This window comes from Vitis riparia, chromosome 13, assembly GCF_004353265.1.
Source record: "Vitis riparia cultivar Riparia Gloire de Montpellier isolate 1030 chromosome 13, EGFV_Vit.rip_1.0, whole genome shotgun sequence".
Classification (NCBI taxonomy): Eukaryota; Viridiplantae; Streptophyta; class Magnoliopsida; order Vitales; family Vitaceae; genus Vitis; species Vitis riparia.
Genome location: NC_048443.1, coordinates 29,416,301 through 29,437,623, shown reverse-complemented (window position 1 = coordinate 29,437,623; position 21,323 = coordinate 29,416,301). Strand labels below are relative to the sequence as shown.

Here is a 21,323-nt window from a genome sequence, read left to right as displayed (position 1 = left end):
GCGAGACTAGGGTGGCCCAAACGATTGTGAATGAGGAGAAGAGCATCAGTGGAAATGCAAACTGCAGGAGATGAATCCGAGGTGAGGTGATAGAGGCCTTGAGACTCACGTCTTATGCCAATCGTCTTCCCCATACTCCGGTCCTGCAAGGTCACAAATTTATCAAAAAAGGTAATAGAGCAATTAAGAGTACGAGTGATTTTGCTGATGAAAATAAGATTAAAAGGACATTCAGGAGTATAAAGGACAGAAGTGAGAGGTAGAGAAGGCAGAGGAAGGGCCAAACCAATACCTTTAGCCACAGTTTGAGAACCATTAGCTAAGGTAACAGTAGGTAAAGCAAAGGTAGTAGTAATAGAGGAGAAAAGATCCTTATTACCAGATAAGTGATCAGAAGCTCCAGAATCTAGAATCCAGGGTCTAAGAAAAGATGTGTGGGTAAGGCAGGCAGAGGCATTACCAGGCTGGGCAACAGAGGCAATAGAAGCCTGAGATGTGGAAGAGCTCGGAGGCTGAGGCAGCGGAGAATCAGAGGACTGGGCCACATGGGTAATGCGAGGAGGTCGTCCATGTAACTGATAGCAACGATCGCGAGTGTGGCCAAGTTTATTGCAATAAGTGCAATGAGGACGTTGACTTCTACCTCGGGTACCACTGCGGCCTCCTCGAGAGTTAGTTTGAGAAACTAACACAGAAGAATCTGAAGTGCTATCAAATGACAAAGTCTGAGTGGAGGAGATACGGAGGAGGCAAGCAAACACATCATCCAAGGACGGAACTGATGAACTACCAAGAATCTGATCGCGGACAAGCTCAAGATCCGGACGGAGGCCAATAAGAGTAAGAACCATGAAGAACTTGTCAAGCTATGTTTGTTGAGCCCCAACATCAGGAGTAAGAGGCATCACAGTCAAGAACTCCTCCTTAAGAGAGACAATCTGGCCAATATAAGTAGATAGATCCAAGTCCTAATGGCTGATATGGACAATAGCAGAAGCCACCTTATAAAGACATTGAATATCATTCGTATATAATCCTTTGGCCTGAGTCCAAAATTTAAAACAAGTTTTGTAGGCCCGAAGATGAAGAAGAATCTTGGGATCAACCGATTGCCATAATACACTACATAACTGTGCATCTATCTTCCTCCACTGTACGCGGTCAACCTCAGGGATATCTGCCTCCTATGTAATTAAGTGATCCTCATATCCTTGACCCATAAACCAAAGTTCAACAGAGGCAGACCAGGAAAGATAATTGTCACTGCCAACCAATTTCTCTGAAGCAATCATAGGAGATCCAGATATAACAGAGGAAAAAATGGAAGTTTTAGTAGCCATATCTACTTATCTGGAGAATGAAGTATATTTGGATCGAAGAGAACCCTAATACGGCTGCAGATCGCGGCGTGGCACCACTGGAAAAGGAGACGGCTTCAGATCGCGGCGTGGCACCACCGGAAAAGTAGAAGAACACTTCCTTAGGCACGTGCAGGGATTAGGATGGAGAAAAAGTAGCCGAAGCTCGCCGGAAAAACTGTTTGAAGGGTCGGCGGAGGCAAAAAACCCTAAAAAAGGTACGTGCAGGGCTCGGATGGCAGAACCAGGGATGAAGGAAGGCTAGTCGGCGTCAGGCGAGGCTGGAGGAGGAGGCACGTGGCCGGGAAAGTCCTCACGCGCCGGCGTGTGAGATGCATTCGCCGGACAGAAAATTGTGCGTGGCCGGCGCGTGGATGATCTTTTGGTTCCGGTGCCTTCACAAAAGTTGGAGATCTCCTCCAGGCGCTCCTTCTGGTATGGTCGGTGTCAGAAAAAGACGTCGTCGGAAAGTTCGCCGGAAAAGTTTGCCGGCGGTGAGTGTTTTCTAACGACAATCCGACTTACCGGAAAGTATTGGGAGATGGGGAAGGTGACCGGAATAAAACACGGTCACCGGAAGGTTTCCCGAAGTTGATGACACGGGAAACTGGAAAGAATTAGGTTTTCTCCCTTGGCTCTGATACCATGTTGAGAGAGAGAGAAAGAAGAAAGACCTTAATTCTCATTCATGTAATATCTACTTACAATTGAAAAATATATATATATATACAAGGCTAGGAGTCCTAACTACCATACATGTGACCTATATTAACAAGGAAAGATTATACACTATAAATACATTATATTCAACAAAAAGAATTAAAAATAAATATTCTCTTGTTGAAAAATTTCCTTAATGAAGGAGACAAGTTGCTAAAATTGAGGAACCAAATTCTTTGAATTAAGCAACTGAATCTTGGGGGATTCCAAATTTAATTTCTTAATTTCGTCTATAAACAATGGTGACTTCCTTCAATGAAGAAGAGATCGACAAAATGACTATATGAGAAAAGGGGCTTCATAAAGAAGAAAATGTTTCACAAAAACTCCTTATAAGATTAAGAAATCATAGAAGAACTACACATATGTTCTTCACCTTTAGATAATCATGTGAGAATAAGCCACTTGAGGCCCTTGATTGACTTTCAAAATCAAGAAAACACTTTCATTGTTTGCTTTTGGATTGTGATAAAAGCAAAAGAATAAGAGGGGAAATATTCTTTTGTAAAGAATATTAACACTGAAATTGTAACCCACAATCATTAATTTTCATAAAATATTTGTTTGTATTATTTTTTCTATAGTTTTGCTAATTTTGCAGGACTTCATGAAATTTGTGCATACAAATTTCTTACACATCCGATGAGACCTCTCTACCTCTTGTCTCTTTTGCTAAGAAAAATGATCACTAGTAAGATGGTGACGTCCAAAAAGATTCAAGTTGTGCATGTCGACAAGGGCAATGACAAGATTGTCATTACTCCATCAACACACAACATCTCTATAGGCCTTATGACTCGTAGCAAAGTAAAATTAACTTCTGCACTTTTAGCAAAGCAAGCAAGCATACCTCTTTGCTAAAACCAGTAGGGACGTGCAAGAAGTGCTAGTTGCTCATCACCCTAGCCTCTTTGGGGGCAAAGGGCCAAAGTCCTCATAATAGGGAAAAACGCCCTTCAACACTAGAGAACCATTGAACCTTAGGTATAAGTCCTCTTACCATGTTGTCGATGCCAACTCTAACACCAACTTACATTTTGGGTCATCAACTGGGATGTCAAAGGAAGACAAATCCTGCAACCATTTCGACTCTTTTACTTCTTCCCTAGTGACTATGTTGGTAATGACAACAAGTACTACATCCATATAAGAACAATTAGTTGAGATGTACTCTGTGATGGTCCATCATTTTACGCTTTGATGATGTTAGTTATTATGCCTTGAATTTGTTGAACAAATAATGATGTCATCAATACAAATTCCACAATTTGTTTCTCAACCTGCACCGACTTAAACGATTGTGGTGCAATACTTAGAGACGCAATCTTCAAAGGGTAAGTAAGTACTTGGCTCAACGCAATCGTGTTTTGTGCTTGTGTCTCAACCTTGTTCATGAGGAAGGCTATTTGTAGATCTCTCTTCTCAACGGCCTTGGTAAGTTTGGCAATTATACGAACCATCTCAACTAGTTGTTCTTACACTAAGAGGATTGATAACCTACATATACCTATAGGCTATCAACCTCCAAAGTTTCAGTCATTCGATGGAAAAGGAAATCTGAAGCAATATGTTGCCTATTTCGTCGAACCTACAACAATGCAAGTACAGAGGGTGACTTTTGAGTCAAACAATTTGTTTATTCCCTTCGAGGGAACACTTTTTATTGGTACACAAACCTCACACCTGGGTGCATTAACAGTTGGGAATGGAAAGTGACTTCCTCAATCGTTTCTATAGCACCTGACAAACTGTAAGCATGATGAAGCTTACTATTACCAAGCAATGGAAAGACAAGGCGATTGTTGACTACATCAATTGTTGACATTCCTTAAGCCTTGACTACAAGGATAGATTATCTAAGATGTCAGTAGTAGAGATGTGCATACAAGGTATGCATTAGGGGTTTTTATGCATGCTCCAAGGCATATGCTCTTACACTTTCGAAGAGTTGGCTACATGAGCACATGACATATAGAGCTTGTTATAAAACAAATGCAAGCGAAAACATGTCTATTGAAGAACTCAAAGATGATACTATTGGGGGCAAAAGCATTACCTATGAGGATGAAGTGTGTGACATCAAATTTTACTACAATTATTTTCAAACCTTAGCACTCTATTATGCTCTAAAAAAAAAAAAAGGTTTCTACTTGAAGTAAGCAAATTCTTTGAATTAAGCAATTGAATCTTGGGGGATTTCAAATTTAATTCCCTAATTTCACCTATAAATAATGGTGACTTCCTTCAATGAAAGGGAAATCGACAAAATGACTTCACACGGGAAAAGAGGCTTCACAAAAGAGAAATGACTTAACAAAATCTTCTTGCAAGTTTGACAAATCATAAAAGAACTACACGTGTTCTTCACCTTTCGATAATATCATTTGGGAATAAGTCACTTGAAGCCCTTAATTGACTTTCAAAATCAAGAATATATTTTCGGCGTTTGCTTTTAGATTGTGATCAAAGTAAAAGAATCAGAGGGAAGATATTCTTTTGTAAAGAATATTAACACTGAGATTGTACTCCACAATTATTAATTTTCATAAAATATTTGTTCACATTATTTTTTCTATGATTTTGCTAATTTTTCAGGACTTCAGAAAATTTGTGTGCATAGTTATCTCAATATATATATATTATTCTTCCATTCGTCACCATCAAAGCAGCCTATAGTTATTGTTTCAATGCTACCACTGCTTGAACTTTTGCTGAAGTGGAATATTCTTCTTTCTTTGTCTTGTGTTCTGCAGATCATATTGAAGCATTGTCGGGATACACATTGTCATTTCTGCTTTAATGAATTGCCAGTAGATTCAGTCCCTTGTACATCATGTTCAATACCACTGTACTGCTCTCAGCATTGTCAAATGCAAGCTGGAGGGCAAGAGTTGAGGAATAATTCTAAGAATCATGGTATTTGCACAAATCTATCTAGTGATCTTGAAAAATATGTTGCGGGGATTACTTTACCCAAAGATTCTGATTCAAACATTGAGTGGATTGTCGAACATAAACATGAATGTAAAGGTGTAAACTGGCCTGCAGTATTGCCTCCTGAGATTGTTTTGGCTGGTCGAGTTATGGTGAAGTCTGTAGAGCAAAAAAAACATTCTTGCAATGCTTCTAACCTCATGGACACTTTGGTAATTCTGTACTTCATGTTGTATGCTTATTTCTAATTCAATTTTCCATCTTACCATTGTGTGAAAGGATCTAACTTGGCAACTTGTGTCCTTCATCATTTTCTTGTAGGAGCTTTCTCACAGTTATAAAACAATGGCTCCAGAAAGCAAATTGGATTTGCATATATATTCCATTGTATTGCTGTATTGTCTTCAACATTCTCATGGCTTTGAACTTCCATTAAATGGAATTTCTATATCACAGGTCTCTGTCTCTGTCTTTCTCTCTCTCTCTCTCTCTCTTGCCTTCATCATTTTCTTGTAGGAGCTTTCTCACAGTATAAAACCATGCCTCCAGAAAGCAAATTGGATTTACTTATATGTTCCATTGAATTGCTGTGCTGTCTTTAACATTCTTATGGCTTTGAACATCCATTAGCCGGGATTTCTTTCTCTCTCTCTGTGGCAAAATTTTACTCTAATTTAATACAAACATATTTATCTATAAACCTTCAAAAAATTTTATGTTAGGATTTTATGTTTTCAAAATGTTTATCTTTGCAATTCCATGCAAATAAAGTTCTGACTTCTAATTTGTGCCTCAGAGTTTGTCCATGTCACCCAATGGATCTACATGGAGGCTTGAAGAATTGTAGTTGTAGAAAAACAACTTAGATTATCCTTTGACTTCCAATAATTAAGGCCGAGATTTTTTCCTAATTTAACTCATAAGATCCGGCACCTAAGAATAGGATTAGAGTTAGGAGAATAAAGATTATTCTTTAATGCATTTCCATGTATATTACAGCTGATTTCTAGGAGTTCCAGTTGTACACATTTTTTATTTTTCCTATATATTTTGTATCTATTCATATTGTAAAATATCAGAAAAAGTCTTCCTCAATAAAAATCTTTTATTCAGGTTTCTCCATGGCTACATACCCATTACCAGAGCTGGTTCCTTACTGTTTTTTTTCTCTGTTCTCCTTTGTTTTTCATCCACAAAACAGAGATTGCCAACAGTGTTATATTCCTCTTTCTTTTTCATCATCGGAAACAAAGATTGCTTCATACCGGCCATCAAGTGTTTGTTTTTCCGGCTATCCTTGCTGCTGCTCATTCATATCAGCTCTGCTCATTGTTTGTTTCTCCATTGAGAAGTATTGCAGTATTGTTTCTGCCCTATTTCACGTCTTTTTAGCTGATCGTTTTTTTTCTTTTGTTGAGGAGTATTAAAGTCTGATTTGACCCTATTTTTCTTCTATCACTGTCTCGCTTTTGTAAACATGACAAAACCTTCAAAACCCATTACCACAAACCCTTAAACTCCTTCAATAATGATAATCTTACCCTTCAAATCTCCACTGTGAAATTAAATAGAAAAAAATTTATGGAGTGGCGTCAATCAACCAAAATCTCTTTGATGGGAAAAGGGAAATTTAAGTATGTTAACAGTACCTTACTTGCTTCAGCAGCCACAGACCCGACTTATGAGGCTTGGGAAATTGAGAATTCCCTTGTTATGTCTTGGTTGTTGCATTCTAGGCAACCGGAGATAAGTAGAACTTATTTTCTTCTCCTTAACGTGATATCTGGACAACAGTGAACACGACATATTTAAAGGTGGGATTTACTTCCCAATTCTTTCAGATTAAGAGACAAATCCAGAAAACCAAACAGGGAGCTTTTATGTGTAACCGAGTATTTTAATATTCTCAAAGGATTGTTAATTAAATTGGACCTGCACACCACTCTAGAAATGGAGTCACCAATTGATGCAAGGCTGGTGAAGGAGATGCTTGAACATGAGAGAGTTTACCAATTTCTTTTGGGGCTTAATCTTGAATATGATGAGGTTTGTGATCGTGTATTGGGGAAGGAACCTTTCCTTGATTTGGATGAAGCATTCATGCTTGTGCGAGGTGAAGAAAGTCGCAAGGAATTCATGGAAAAAAGATGAGGATTCCGGCTTGACTACTAAGGTGGTGTTTGTTTTTTTACTTAATTCTAAATAAAACTTTAATGCTTAATAGTGTTAAATATTAGGTTGTTTGTTTTTGTAGTATTGTATTTCTATTAAGTATTAAAAAGTAAAGAAAAACCAATATGTTATTTTTTCTATTTAGAAAAAGGTAGATATTTTGGTTTTTTCTATTCAGTAAAAAGTTTATAATAAGTCATGAAAAAATAGAAAAACAAACAACTTAAATTCTAAAAACAAATTGCTTTCAGCAAAAAGCCAAAAAAACAAACACCACCTAAGACTTTTGCCCTCAAAACCAACAATAATGAAAAGGCTCTTGCTATTGGACAACCCCAGAATTTTAGAAAAAATGATCAATGTGACAATAGGTGGTGTGGCTTTTGTAAGAAGCCGCACCATACTAGAGAAACTTAATGGTAACTTCATGGTAGACCTAGGATTGTGCCAAATCAAAAAAGTGCAAAATGGAGGTGCTACCGTACCTTTAATGTTGGACCTGTTAAATAGAAAATTGTAAATAATGTGTGGAAGAATAAAACTAGAAAAGTCGTGATTTTGTAAAGAGAATTAGGTAATCCTGTGATCAAAGGGATTTGTTGTAATTGAATTAGGAAAGTTCTCTATTTAGATGCTAGAATTTTTTGTATATGTATACGAGTATTTGTACAAGCAAAAAATTAAGAAAAAGAATTCTATAGCTTTTATTCCTTCCATTTTTCTTCTACATGATGGAGGACAAGAGGCCAAGCCTTTGACAAAGGAGCAATCAGATTTGTTGCACCATGTCATTAACCTATCTAAGAGTTAGTCCAATACTTCCCCCTACTTATGTTTTGGCCAAGTAAGGTAATTTAAAAAAAGCTCTCAATGGCATTCCAAGTATTAAAGTCTCATGGATCATTGATTCATGTGCTTTTGACCATATGACTAGTTGTTATAATTTATTTACTTCATATTTTCCATGTTATGGGAATCAAAAAGTACGGATTGCTGATAATACATTATCATCAATTGTTGGAAAAGGGTTTATACCTATTTCTAAAAACTTGACCTTAAATTTTGTTCTTCCAATTCCTAATTTGTCTTGTAATTTGTTTTCAATCAGTAAATTTACTAAAGATAGTAATTGTATTGCTAAATTCTCTATTTACTTTGTTATCAAATTCTAAATGGAAATTAAAGCGATCCTAAGGAAAATATATAGAAGAATAAAAACTTCAAAGAATAACAAAATTAAAAGATTACTAAAACTATTTAGGAAAATTAAGAAATCAAGTAACCATAAAATTTATCAAATCCCAAGCATATAAAGTGATAGACCTAGGATTTTAAAAGCATGACTTCCCTTAAAACAATGATCCTAAGTCTTAAACTCATGAACACAAATATACTCCTAATTGTTAAACTCTCCCCCTATGTTCATGACAAAGATTCTAGCACACTAATAAAGAAGTTTTAAGAAGAAAACATTGAAAAATCTTAAGGACTCCTAAAAGTGACATGGCACTTAGGATAAGGATGCAAGACCCTAGGTTATAGAACAAAATGTACTATTGAGAAGGAGAAGTTCCTAAAGATTTCTTAGGAGATGATTTCCTAAGAGAATCTAAAGGAGTAGAAGAAGAGCAAACTAGACCTTTATTTTGAAGTTCACCAAAGACATTTTTTCTAATCCAAATTTATCTAATCTTAGGAACTCTAAAAGATGAATTTGAAGTATCAATATGACAATACTGAATATTCATCTAGGCTTGGCTTGGGTGGGAGCTTTTGAAACCCATCGAGTATTTTTTTTTTCTTTTCCTATCAAAAAGGATTTTATTTTTTAATGTCTTTGACTCAACCACAAGCTTGTTAATTTGCCTATGAAATTCATCAAACTTCCTAATGTAACATCTATCACTAGTGTAACTGTTTCTATGATAAAACGAACATGTATGCTTATATCTAATTGATGTTTGGACAATAGGAATTACCTTTTTAGCCTTAACAAAATTACTCTTTCTGTTACTAGGACTAGTGGATTCATCAGGATATCCTAGGCCTTTCTTATCTCGAATGAACTTCCCTTTACTAATGATTTTATTTATCTCTTAGTCCCTGGATGGAAGACTTCATTTTTAGGGACAAAGTTGATGAAAACTGAAAAGCTTTTATAGCTACTATCCAAGTAAACTACAACAAAATTACTCTTTCTGTTACTTGGTGCATTTGACAAACGAAAAGGCATCACAGTCCATTCATAAAGCCCAAGTTTAGTTTTGAAAGTTGTTTGACTTGTTTCCCACTCATCACCTTCCCAGATCCTAATTTGTTGATGGCCACTTTTAAGATCAATTTTAGAAACTTTGCTCCATGCAACATATCCAACATATCATCTAGTCTTGGGATCGGGTATCGATACTTATCATTGTCTGATTTATTGCTCGACTATTGATGCACATTCTCCAGGTACCATCTTTCTTTGGAGTTAATAGTGCTGGAATTGCACACGGACTCATTGATTCCCTTATATATCCCTTTTGCTCATAAAAAATATCTCTTGCAGGCAACATTTTGTTATATGGAAGTGTTAAGCAGAAAAGTGTTATTGTTATATGTCCCTAACACTGTTTTCTTGCTTTTATGGATGCAGCTCATTATACTTATATCTCAAATCAAGGTGAATTCTATTGCAATTGTCCGCATGAAATTCATGGATGGTTATAGTCCACTAGATCAATCAGTGAACTTTTCACCTGCTGGAGGGGCTTTCACCAGCAACATGGAACAGGTTTGTGCTTATGAATTGTCATTGCAACGACAGTGTATAAAATATGTATGTATAAAATATGAATTTTTAAGAACAAGCTAAGGAGGATGAATCCTTGCAAAAATATGAAGGATGAGGGAAAAAAACTACAAAGAGAAACAATATGGAGAGAATTACTTAACAAGAGCAACAACATAGCTATACAGTTCAAGGATAAAACAGAAGGATGTGCAACATAGAGAAACAACACACAACTCAATGGGTGTAAAACATCCATACAAAAAAAACCCTTTGCTCAGCTCCTTGTTTTGCTAATTGATCTACCATATGACTGGCTACATTGAAAATTTGGCGAAGCTATGTATTGTACTTCTAAAGACCTCTATCTGACTTGGATGCTCATGAGATCACAACAAAAAAATTCCTTTCCACCCATAAATTGGGTAAGCTTAATGCCCTCGCATTTTTAATAAGTCCTCTGACAGTGCTAAAATTTCTATCTCAATGATCAAGCCCTCTCCTGTGGGTTTCGAGAAGGTTCTCAAAGTTTAACTTAATCAAACCATCTGGAGGTGGAATCAATACAAGAATGAACCAACTGCCTAACTTCTTTGACCTGTAAGTCAAGTTCCAATAAAGCTGTAGAATGTTGAAAGGAGTACCCTCAAAAGCTGTAGAGGTAGAAGTCCACATAGAGGAATAAAAATGCATAGACTCTAATATCCTCCATCTAACTAAAAATTCCTTGTGTTCCTCTCCCTCTAAACTATTCCTAACAAAGTAAGGCAAGCCATACTGCAAAGTGTTTTTTCTCTTTGAGAGTTCCCAAACCTCCTAAAATATATAAGCATCATATTAAATATTCTCGTGGGTGGAACCTAATCCATCCTAGCAAGCTGAACAGCCTATGCCAGAGCTTCAAAGTCACTAGGCAATGTGAAAAAATAATCAATATGTTCCCCACTCCTTAGGCAAATAATGCAATAGTCTAGGCCTATGATGGTTGAACTCTTCAAATTACATTAAGTACCCATATCGATATGCCACGAGAAGAATACCAGTGTGGGATCCATCTTGGAGCCTTAAAAGAAAGCAAGTATTTCTTCTGGTTCTAACAACAAAACAACACTTACAAAGAAAGGAAGATAATCAAGTTTTGTTAAAGAGCTGTATATACATTGTGAACCCAAATCCTACAAGCTTAAACTTTTAGGAAATTTGGTAGTTCAACATGGTACCAAAGCTCGGTTTGGTAGAAAGTCAGGTGTTTGAGCCGTCTCCACACAATTTGCATATTTGTTTCCCCCGTTCGCATGTAAGTTCAAAATAGGGCTATTTGCAACTGTTTGCCTATGGGCCTATGTATCTCTCTAAGGGAAGGTGTTAAAGAGGATGATATATATTTTGAACCCAAATCCTACAAGTTTAAGCTTTTAGGAAAATTGGTAGTTCAACAAGCCTCAACCATTGAGACAAATCCTGGTCAATGTTGCCTCAACCATAAAACTGGTGAGGATGGTAGACTCCATACTTGGCTGGTCTATGAACGAGGAAGAGCACTGGCAGATGGTTAGAGATCTGGTGGAAGGGAGACCCATTGATCTTTTAGTGAAAAAATGTTGGGAATAAAAGTTGATATCATTTTTTTAATTTTCTGGGTGGGTAGCTTATTGGTTGAATATGAATATATACATACTTACATACATACATATATATATGAGATGCAAGTGAGCATTAATTACTTTCTCTTGGGTAGCCAGAAGTTATCATGAATTTATCTTGGGCATAGAAGAATTATAACACCTACTGACCTACAATGTACTGCTGGTTATGATTGCACTTTCTTAGGTGTATGGAAGCAGAATTTGTTTATTTATTTATTTAGATTTTTGGTTAGAATGTCTTTCTCGTGCTGATAAATCCATAATCTGAATATCATCATCCATTAACTGCTCTTGAATGCATGGTATTTCAAGTTTTATATTTGTAGCTCAAATTTCTGGAGGTGAATTGAAATCTGAATGAAGTATTCAAAACTTGCATTATGGAAATAATATTCTACATCCCTTAAAAAATGCATTAAAAGGGATGTTTTAATTAGTGAATGACTAAATATTTTTGTTCACATTAAAGAAAAGAGGTTTATTTGAATAAATAAAATAATAATCAATAAAATTCTATAAATTGTTATATTTGTGAGACATATTTCATATTCATAATTAAATTTTGGATCCTTTTTAGCCAGTTTTCCATATCCTAAATTTTGTGAGAATATGACCACTAGATATGCACCCATACCCAAGTTCAAGCAACATAGGTCCAAGCTAAGAGTTTTGAACTACCTTCTCACCTATACCAAATCATTGGTGTAGACTTTCTTATTGGCTCCAATCCCTATAAAGAAAAGGAGGGACTTGAATCAAGGACTTAGAAAGGGATGGAAATGACTGTATAGAAAATAAACCTAAGGAAGTTAATAGCCAAATCTTCACTTCCAGAAAGGAAGGAGACAGACACAAGGATAAGAGATGATATGAGAAAGTCAAGCTCCTTGATTTTCAGATCAGTAAGATTTCATCTATAAGGTTTTGTTTTTCTTTCCAAACATGTGCCTTTTTATTACATATTTTCCAGCAGTACCTGTACGGTTAAATAGAATAACTCAATGTAGCATCAAGCAAAGACTCTAGGCATGCCATGTTATTGGCCTCAAATTGGAAAGGCAACTGTATGAAAAACCTGTTTGCTTAGACAATTTCATCATTGATAAAGCCCCAACACACAAGATGCAGTTTAAATATTAAAGTTGTGGTGAACATGCCTACATTTCCAGCCAGGTCCAATTCTGATTTCAGCCTGTGTACATGTTGATTGTTGATTTTCTCATGATCAACCAAATAGCATTTGAGAAGAAAACATCTTTAGCGACACTTTAAAATAAACTTGTTTTCTTACTAAAGTGTTTGAAGATCTTTGAAAGGGGTAGGTTGCTTTTTTACCTAGAGGCTTAGATCCACCAACCAGGTGATGGATTGGTTGGCTGAGAGGATCTTCAGTGTATCTCTTATTTCTTTTTTTGATTAAAAATTACATTTTTCCTGTAAAAAGATGCATTAAAAGAGAATGTATATCCCTTTTTTAATGGTTGTGGAACTTTTGTCCCCCCTAATGCATATTTGATTAATGTTCATGGTTGCCAGTTTTCTCTGTCAGTTGGGATAAAAAGTTGCTTTCTCTAATTATGTTGTTTTCTTATGTTATTTCTGGTAGGTCAGAGTGGGGCAAGCTATTTATTCAGTTGCCAGTTTGTTTAATCATTCTTGCCAGCCAAACATCCATGCATATTTCCTCTCACGTACTCTCTTTCTACGAGCAACAGAACATGTGGCAGTAGGGTGTCCCCTAGAGTTATCTTATGGTCCACAGGTATTCAGACTCTTGACAAGTAGTATCTCTGATATCTCCTTCTTCTCTTTTTTTTCCAGGAATTTTTATTGTGATGCCATGGTAACTTAAATTCCATTTTGATCCTCCTGAAATTGCCAGTGATTTTGGTGCATATGTTTATCTCTATATTTTGAAATAACATATCTGATGCACAGCAATGGTCACAACTAGTAATTTACATTTTCAATTTGCAGGTTGGGCAGTGGGATTGCAAAGACCGCCAGAAGTTTCTCAAAGATGAGTACTCATTTAGATGTGAATGCAGTGGTTGTTCAGAGCTAAATGTATCTGACCTTGTTCTAAATGCATTCCGGTGTGTAAATCCAGATTGTTTCGGTACAGTCTTAGATAGCTGCGTGATCAAGTATGAAAACGAAAAATTTGAGCGCTTCCAAGGTGTTCCTCAAGATTGCATCTCAGAACCTCATTTGCAGGTATTCTATTTTTTCTCAATTGAAACCTGTGAGTTTCTTTCTGACAAAAGAATCATTCTCTGTAAAGTGGATTTAGTGTAAGCTTCAAGTATACAATAAGCATTACTCAGTTGCATCCGTATATCTCAAAGAATAACCGCAAGGGAGTTATTAGTCAGAGTTACCACCAATAGTTTTTGTTTAATACGAAATCTCTGATCCAAATTGGAACCAAGTGTATGGGCTTAACCATCTACTGTTAGACAACTGCAGGAAAAAAAAAAGTAAATAAATAAAAAATAAAAGAAAAGAAAGCAGGCCAGAACAATATATATTTATTGGAATTGCCACATATGAAATTGAGCACAATATATCAATTAGCAGGGTTTTGGGCTGATACAATAATAACTGCTTACTTATGATATATAAAAGTTAGGAATCAACTTATGTTTGAGGGAATTGAAATTATGGTGAAGTTATATTTGGAAATGATTGGTGGTGGAACCTGTCCTCTGTATATGCTTCATATAGTTGGAATGCCACATGTGTCCAATTTTTTACAACCTTTCTGATGTTACAATGGTTGACAAGTTCAAAAACGTCCTCTGTATATGCTTCATATAGTTGGAATGCCACCTGCGTCCAATTTTTTACAACCTCTGGTTTATTATTATTCTTATTTCTATTCTTTTTGTTATTCTTATTGTTATTATTCTTAATTTCTTAGTATTATTGTTGTTGTTGTTGTTGTTGTTATTTTTAAAACTGAACTTTGTAATGTTTCAATGGCTGACAAGTTAAAAAATGATGGCATAAGAGAAGTGGCACACCAAGCATTTGCCAATTCCTCCTTTCATGCTGCACCTGGATATTGTTTACATTGTGGTGCTTATCGTGATCTAGAAGCCTCACATGCAACAGTCAGGGAAGCTGGAATTTATATCAGTAGGTACAGTCTGCATGTATTATTGAAGCCTCTGATTGTACAGTGGAGTTAGTAGATCTCTTTTGTGTGCTTATCACAGAATGTTTCTTTTAACCTAGAAAAGCCAATCATTTGGTTTGGTCTGTGTTGACCATTTATCTGATTTCAGCAGATCCTTGTTTATTACTAACCATTCATCTTTACTCACTCCCTTCTCTACTGGTTTGTCTATCAAATTAGGAGATGTACAAAAGTCAACATGCCAAAGACTTTCAAGACGGCAAAAGAATTCCAACAAAAGCCATAGAAATGGGAACCCCTTTTTTAGCCACATATTGTGATAAACAGAACTTTTTTTTCCTCTAATGATATACCAGATGTAGGGAATATCAATATCGTCAAAGTACTCATCATGGCTAGAAGGAAACCACATATTGTGATAGATAGAACTTTTTTTTGCTCCAATGATATACCAGTTGTAGGGAGTATCAATATCATCAAAGCACTCATCATGGGTAAAAGGAAACTCTATCTTGTTTGAACTTCCTATCTTTGGACATTCATCGAAAGCCAAAAAGGCTTCCCATTAAAAAAATTATTGCTAGCCATCATATCCTAAATAATTTCTTCTAAGTTATTCATCAAACACTGGATGAATGCCTAAATGCAAGCAAGAAACTAAGAAAAGTTTCGAGGATGCCTTCATTGTGTTTGTTTTGGACCATTCGGTAAAAGAGAAATTGAAGAATTTTTTGAGGCTTAGTGCGAACTGTTTAAACTTTCTAGGACTCTTTTATCCAAACCCTTTTTCTTTGGTTTTGCTTTTGCTTCAAAGTGGGCTATTTTTCTTTGGTACATTTTGTTGATTGTATGAGGTGCAGATAGTATTACTGGTTCTTTTTCTTTTTGTCCTTTGGCTCCCCTTGTATGCCTCCTATCTACTTGGAGTTCAACCCCCTTTTATTGAGCATTTTAATTATTATATGATAAGTTGGAATGTGCAATGATCTTTAATTTCCTTAAATTTTCGTATGTTTTCTTAATTATGATTTTTTGTTTTTATGTGTTAATTCTGTACAATATTTTTCAGTTGACTAGTCTATTTAGGAAAGCTTAGATTTGGGGCTCCCTCTAGGTGCTCCTCATAAGTCGGTGGCTGTGTGGGATGGTGTGGAAGAAAGGATGAGGAAGAGACTTGCTTTGTGGAAGAGGTAGTTTATTTCCAAGGGGGGGAGAATCACTCTCATTCGGAGCACTTTGGTTAGCATGCCGATCGATCTTATGTCCTTGCTGCGTATGCCAAGAGTTGTTAGATTGAAGCTTGAGAAAATCCAAAGGGACTTCCTTTGGGGTGGGGGTGCGTTGGAGAAGAGGCCTCGTCTTGTAAAGTGGGATGTGGTTCGTTCTCATAAAAAGAAGGGCGGTTTGGGGATTAGAAAATTTTCTATTCTCAATAGGGCCCTGTTGTGTAAATGGAGTTGGCGCTTTGCGGTTGAAAGAGAGACCTTTTGAAAGCTTATTATCAGTAGGAAGTACGGGGAAGAAGGTGGATGGTGGATTTCTCGTGAGGTTAGGGAGGGCTATGGGGTGGGGTTTTGGAAGGAAATTAGAAAGGAAGGCTTTTTGATGTTTCAAAATGTCTCTTTCGCTATAGGGGATGGTAGAAGGGTGAAATTTTGGAAGGACATTTGGTGTGGAAACATTCCCCTCTGTGAGGCTTTTCCTTCTTTGTTTGCCTTTGCGGTCTCTCAAGATGCATGGGTAGCGGATTGTTGGGACTCTATAGGGGATGCGGGGGGATGGTATCCTTGTTTCTCTAGACCCTTTAATGATTGGGAGATGGAGGCGGTGGTGAGTCTCCTTTCGCTCCTTCAAGGAAAGAGGCTTTTTGTTGGGATGGAGGATAGAGTGTTGTGGAATGCTTCTAAGAATGGGATTTTCTCTGTAAAATCCCTTTACAATACTCTTGATTCTAGTGGTGCAGTCCCGTTTCCTTGGAGAATCATTTGGAGCCCTTGTGTGCCTACAAAGGTGGGTTTTTTTGCTTGGGAAGCTTCTTGGGGGAAGGTTCTAGCCCAAGATCAACTCAAAAGGAGGGGTTGGATTTTAGCAAACAGGTGCTTCTTGTGTTGTGATGAAGAGGAGACAATAAACCACATCCTTATTCATTGCCCCAAGGCGAGGGTATTGTGGAATCTTGTGTTTTCGTTGTTTGGTGTTAATTGGGTCCTTCCGCTTACGGTTAGAGACACTCTCCTTGGTTGGTCTGCTTCCTTTGTGGACAAAAAGCATGGAAAGACTTGGTGGGCAGCTCCTTTCTGTTTATTTTGGACGGTGTGGAAAGAAAGAAATAGGATAGTTTTTTATAATGAGGCTTTGTCGATCCAAAGATTGAAAAACTCCTTCGTTTGTAATCTTTTCTCTTGGTCTAAGTCTTGTTTAGGTGGAGAACCCCGTTCCTTAATTAACTTTGTTGATTAGTTGGGTTCTAGTTGAGGGTTGGTGAGTGTTTGTTTTTTTGTGTTTTTGTGTCGAGGGGTTTCTCGTGTATACTCCCTGTATGCTTCGGGTTGCCTTCTTGCTCCCTTCTTCTAATAAATTTTCTACGTTTTATCTATAAAAAAAAAAAAGGAGAATCAAGAACATGGATTAACTGTAAATATTTATTTTCCTTTTTCTGTTTGTACCTAAGCTATATATATTCCTTTGTAATTACCAAAATCAATAAGAAGGTTTTTCACACAATTTCCTCTCCTTTTCAACGTGGTACTCATTTGCAATCATAAAATTGTTAGAAAATGAATATGATCCATTTGTATTACCATCATCAGATTGGTGGAGAATCCAATCTATGCATCCTTCTAACTCCAACGACAATTTCACTTCATAGTTCCTAGCAAGAGTGAAAGTTGTCCAATAAAGTTGTTGTAGGCATTGAGACTTGTAGATGCCAAACAGAGGAATGGAAGTAGTAGGCTCTAACATTGTTAGTCGATACCTTTATTTAGGAGAAAAGCCTCTAAGAACACAATCATTGAGGATCTATTGTGTCATTAATTTTACTTATGATGGCTGCATGGTTTATATTTGTAGTAATATGGTGCTATTAACAACATGATTTTTTAGAATGCTTTCTTGTGTGAGACAAATCTTACATGAAATGGTGGTTACATGGCATACATTGATAGGTCCACATGTCAACTCGAAATTAGATATCAATAAAAAGAGAGGAAAATGGGCATTCATCAATATTGTGTTTACACTCACATTAAACTTTAATTTTGGTGAAATATACGTAAAACTAATGTCATTTTATACATGTAACTAAAGTCATATACAAGTATTGTGTCGAATTATTGACAGCAGATTAGATGGGGCGTAGTTAACTAATTTTAAGGGATTTGATAGTGTGATATCCCACATTGGATAGGGGAGAAAGTTTCTAGCGCTATAAGTATGGACTCCTCATAACCATGTAGACGCGTTTTAAAGCCATGAGAGCCCCTTTGGGTCCCAAAGCAAACAATATGTACACAGTTGGATGCAAGTCATTACAAATGATATCAAATCCAATTCTCAACCCCGATGTGGGGGTTTGTTTAGCCCCTTGAGGGGTGTTTGTTTGTTTGGCCCCGATAAGGGGTTTGTTTGTGATATCTTACATCGGATATGAGAGAACGTTCCCAATGCTATATAAGTATAGACTCCTCTTAATTATGTAGACGCGTTTTAAAGCTGTGAAAGGGGGTGTTTGTGATATCTCACATCAAATAGGAGAGAACGTTCCTGACGCTATATAAATATAGACTCCTCTTAATTATGTAGACGCGTTTTAAAGCCGTGAAGGGGAGTGTTTGTGATATCTCACATCAAATAGGGGAGAACGTTCCTAACGCTATATAAGTATAGACTCCTCTTAATTATGTAGACGCGTTTTAAAGCCTTTGATTTAGAGTAGACAATATCTACACGGTTGGGTGTGGGTCGTTACAAATAGAGTATAGTTAACTTTCCTAAAATAATGCGTTTGTCTAATTATGTATATACTAAAAGGTTGTATCAGTTTTTTATTTATTGAAAATAAATATTCTGAATCCTTTTCCAACAGTATGTACTTGTATGGAATTTGAATTTATTTGTTTATGTACCATGTCCAATTTCTTACTCAAAGAATAAAAGAAAAGATAAGATCTTTAATAAAATTATTCATTTTTCATTTGCAATCATTCTCAAGTTTAAAAAAAACAACAATATTATAATCTTTAAATACATTCTTGGCATCTTATAACAGGCATCAATTCTGAAAAGTGTTAAAATGCCCTGTACAATTTAGTGAATTTGAAAGGATAAAAAAAATAAAATTATGATTGAATTTTCTAGGAAGGGCCCCAACAATTAGTTGTTCAGTCTACCTTTATAATGCTGATAAAACAAGGTTTTAATATGCGCTTAATGGTGTTGACCACAGTTAAGTGGACAAAGCCTAAACCTTCTTGTTAACTTTTGCCCCAAAAAACCGCTCATGACACACCTTAATAGGTCAGAATGGAATATTATTCTAATTAACTAGATAAAAGTCCATTCACATTGCACTTTTCACTTCTATTTTCTTGATTTCCTCACACATATTGTGGAAGGACATCTCAACCTTCTTGACTTTTCTATTATGAGAAAAGAGTTAGTGTGTTTCTGATTAACAAATCTTGTGTGTGTGTGTGTGTGTGTGTGCACTTTACACTTCTAATTTCTTGATTTCCTCACACATATTGTGCAAGGCTGTCTTAACCTTCTTGATTTTTCTATTAAGAGAAAAGAGCTGTGTCTTCTCAAACATTGAAAGATCTAGATTTCCAAATTCATCCACAAACTTTCCCAAATTAATATGTCAGACCTTTGTATTCTAATTGTTTTTGACTTTTGGAAAATTCAGCGAATTATTGAAGCTCAAGATGATATTTTGGAAATCTTAGGCAAGTTTTAAACTTAAGTATAGTATTTGGCAGTTCCAACCAAGTTTTAGATCTCACAAAGTAATTTTGAAGCCTGACAAACAGGGATGCTCATCAAGTGCTCTGTTCATTTACCATGTAGCATTTCAAGTTGCAAACTTATGAATGAAATTTAAATCCTATTAACAAAAATTATTTTGTAAACCATTCAAGATGGCTTCTTGTTGGTTTTTGCACTCCCACTCCCCCAAAAGTAAATAAACCAATAGAAAGAGAACCTAGCTCCACTACTGTGTACATACGAAAATATATCTCCCTTACACTTTCTATCTGCATAATATTTTTCTGTACTATTTAATTCTTGCAGGCTGCAGGAAGCAATAGTTTCAAAAGAAGTTCCAGCTACCACATTTTCAGATGCTTTGAGATCTCTTGATCTACTGAAATCAACGTTGCATGCATATAACAAAGGCATTGCAGAAGTGAGTTCCAGCTATTCTCCAATTCGCTACTTCTGTTTTTATGTGGCACTTCATTCATGCTTCCAGTGGAATGTATAATTTTTATGTACTTTTGTGGTTTGAATGCAACTTGATCAAGGTTTTGAATGTAAAAATCTTCTGTTTAAGTGTCCGGAAGTGTTAAGTGAAGAAAACCCAGCATGAGTATATCTCAGTTGTAATCCCTCTAATCTTCGTCTAACCAGCATAAATGCAGTTTAACAATTCCAATTGTAACAACTATGAACTGATACTGAATTGCATGACCATATATGATGTAATATTTGCAGGCAGAGGACTGGATTGCACAGGCATTTTGTATGATTGGAGAATTACAACCTGCAATGTACCATTGTAAAGCATCAATTGAGGTAAATTTTCCTGCCATTTCATTTTGTTTTTTCTTTTTGTAGTGTACAGTTGTGGGTGGACATGCACAAAAAGAAATTAATTCCATTCCTTTTGAAAGCTCAAGTTCATTGATGGTAATGGCATTAAGGTTAATATCTTGAATTTGAGCTTTCCTGCTTGTCATGGTGTATGGGATGTCTTAAGCTTTCTGGTGTTGAGCTGTGCACATTTTCTTTTATTTCCTCTTTTTGTTTCATGTTGTTTGGTGAGTGCTGCTTGTATACTTCCTCTGTACTAGGACTGTTGTCACAAGCCCAAATTTTGAAGTCATAAATTAATCCACTATAAGTGGATTCCATTAGTATGTCTAAAATCTGAGACAAAGGGGGTGATGAGACTCATCTTAATTTGTCTGCAATTTAAGGATTTGGTGACTAATGAACATGAAACCTGCTTTAATTTAGGACCTCCTAAATATATAACATATAAATACACTATTCATATCTTATAAACCAAAAACTGTTTTATTAGCTATTTATACATCCTACATTCACAGTCCACATTGGGTAAACCATAATTACAAGTTACAAAACATATTAATATCTCATCGCCAAAGTAGCTTAGTCACTCTTTATTACAAAGGCAAAAGCCTAAAAAAAATCTCAATATAGATAAAATAGCATCAAGTTAGCACCAAATCCAAAGCTCTAAGTATCTTCCTCAACTAGTGCATCCTTACTTGCATCTAAATGTGGAAAGAATAAGATGAGTTCACAATTCAATGCAAAAATCTATGTTC

The 21,323-nt window shown here is 36.1% G+C and overlaps 1 protein-coding gene across 4 annotated transcripts in view; it reads left to right on the top strand.

The window, feature by feature from the left end:
- LOC117928122 (SET and MYND domain-containing protein 4) overlaps window positions 1–21,323 on the top strand; it is a 65,935-nt gene that overhangs the window by 41,447 nt on the left and 3,165 nt on the right. For 3 of the 4 annotated variants that reach the window (XM_034847983.1, XM_034847982.1, XM_034847984.1), the window contains 8 exons: window positions 4,832–5,224; window positions 5,334–5,468; window positions 9,823–9,960; window positions 13,210–13,365; window positions 13,581–13,820; window positions 14,597–14,748; window positions 20,041–20,155; window positions 20,464–20,544. In XM_034847983.1, coding sequence (XP_034703874.1) covers window positions 4,832–5,224; window positions 5,334–5,468; window positions 9,823–9,960; window positions 13,210–13,365; window positions 13,581–13,820; window positions 14,597–14,748; window positions 20,041–20,155; window positions 20,464–20,544 — 1,410 coding nt within the window. Of the gene's footprint in view, window positions 1–4,831; window positions 5,225–5,333; window positions 5,469–9,822; window positions 9,961–13,209; window positions 13,366–13,580; window positions 13,821–14,596; window positions 14,749–20,040; window positions 20,156–20,463; window positions 20,545–21,323 lie in introns of those variants that run through there. The other variant, XM_034847985.1, reaches the window with a different exon arrangement.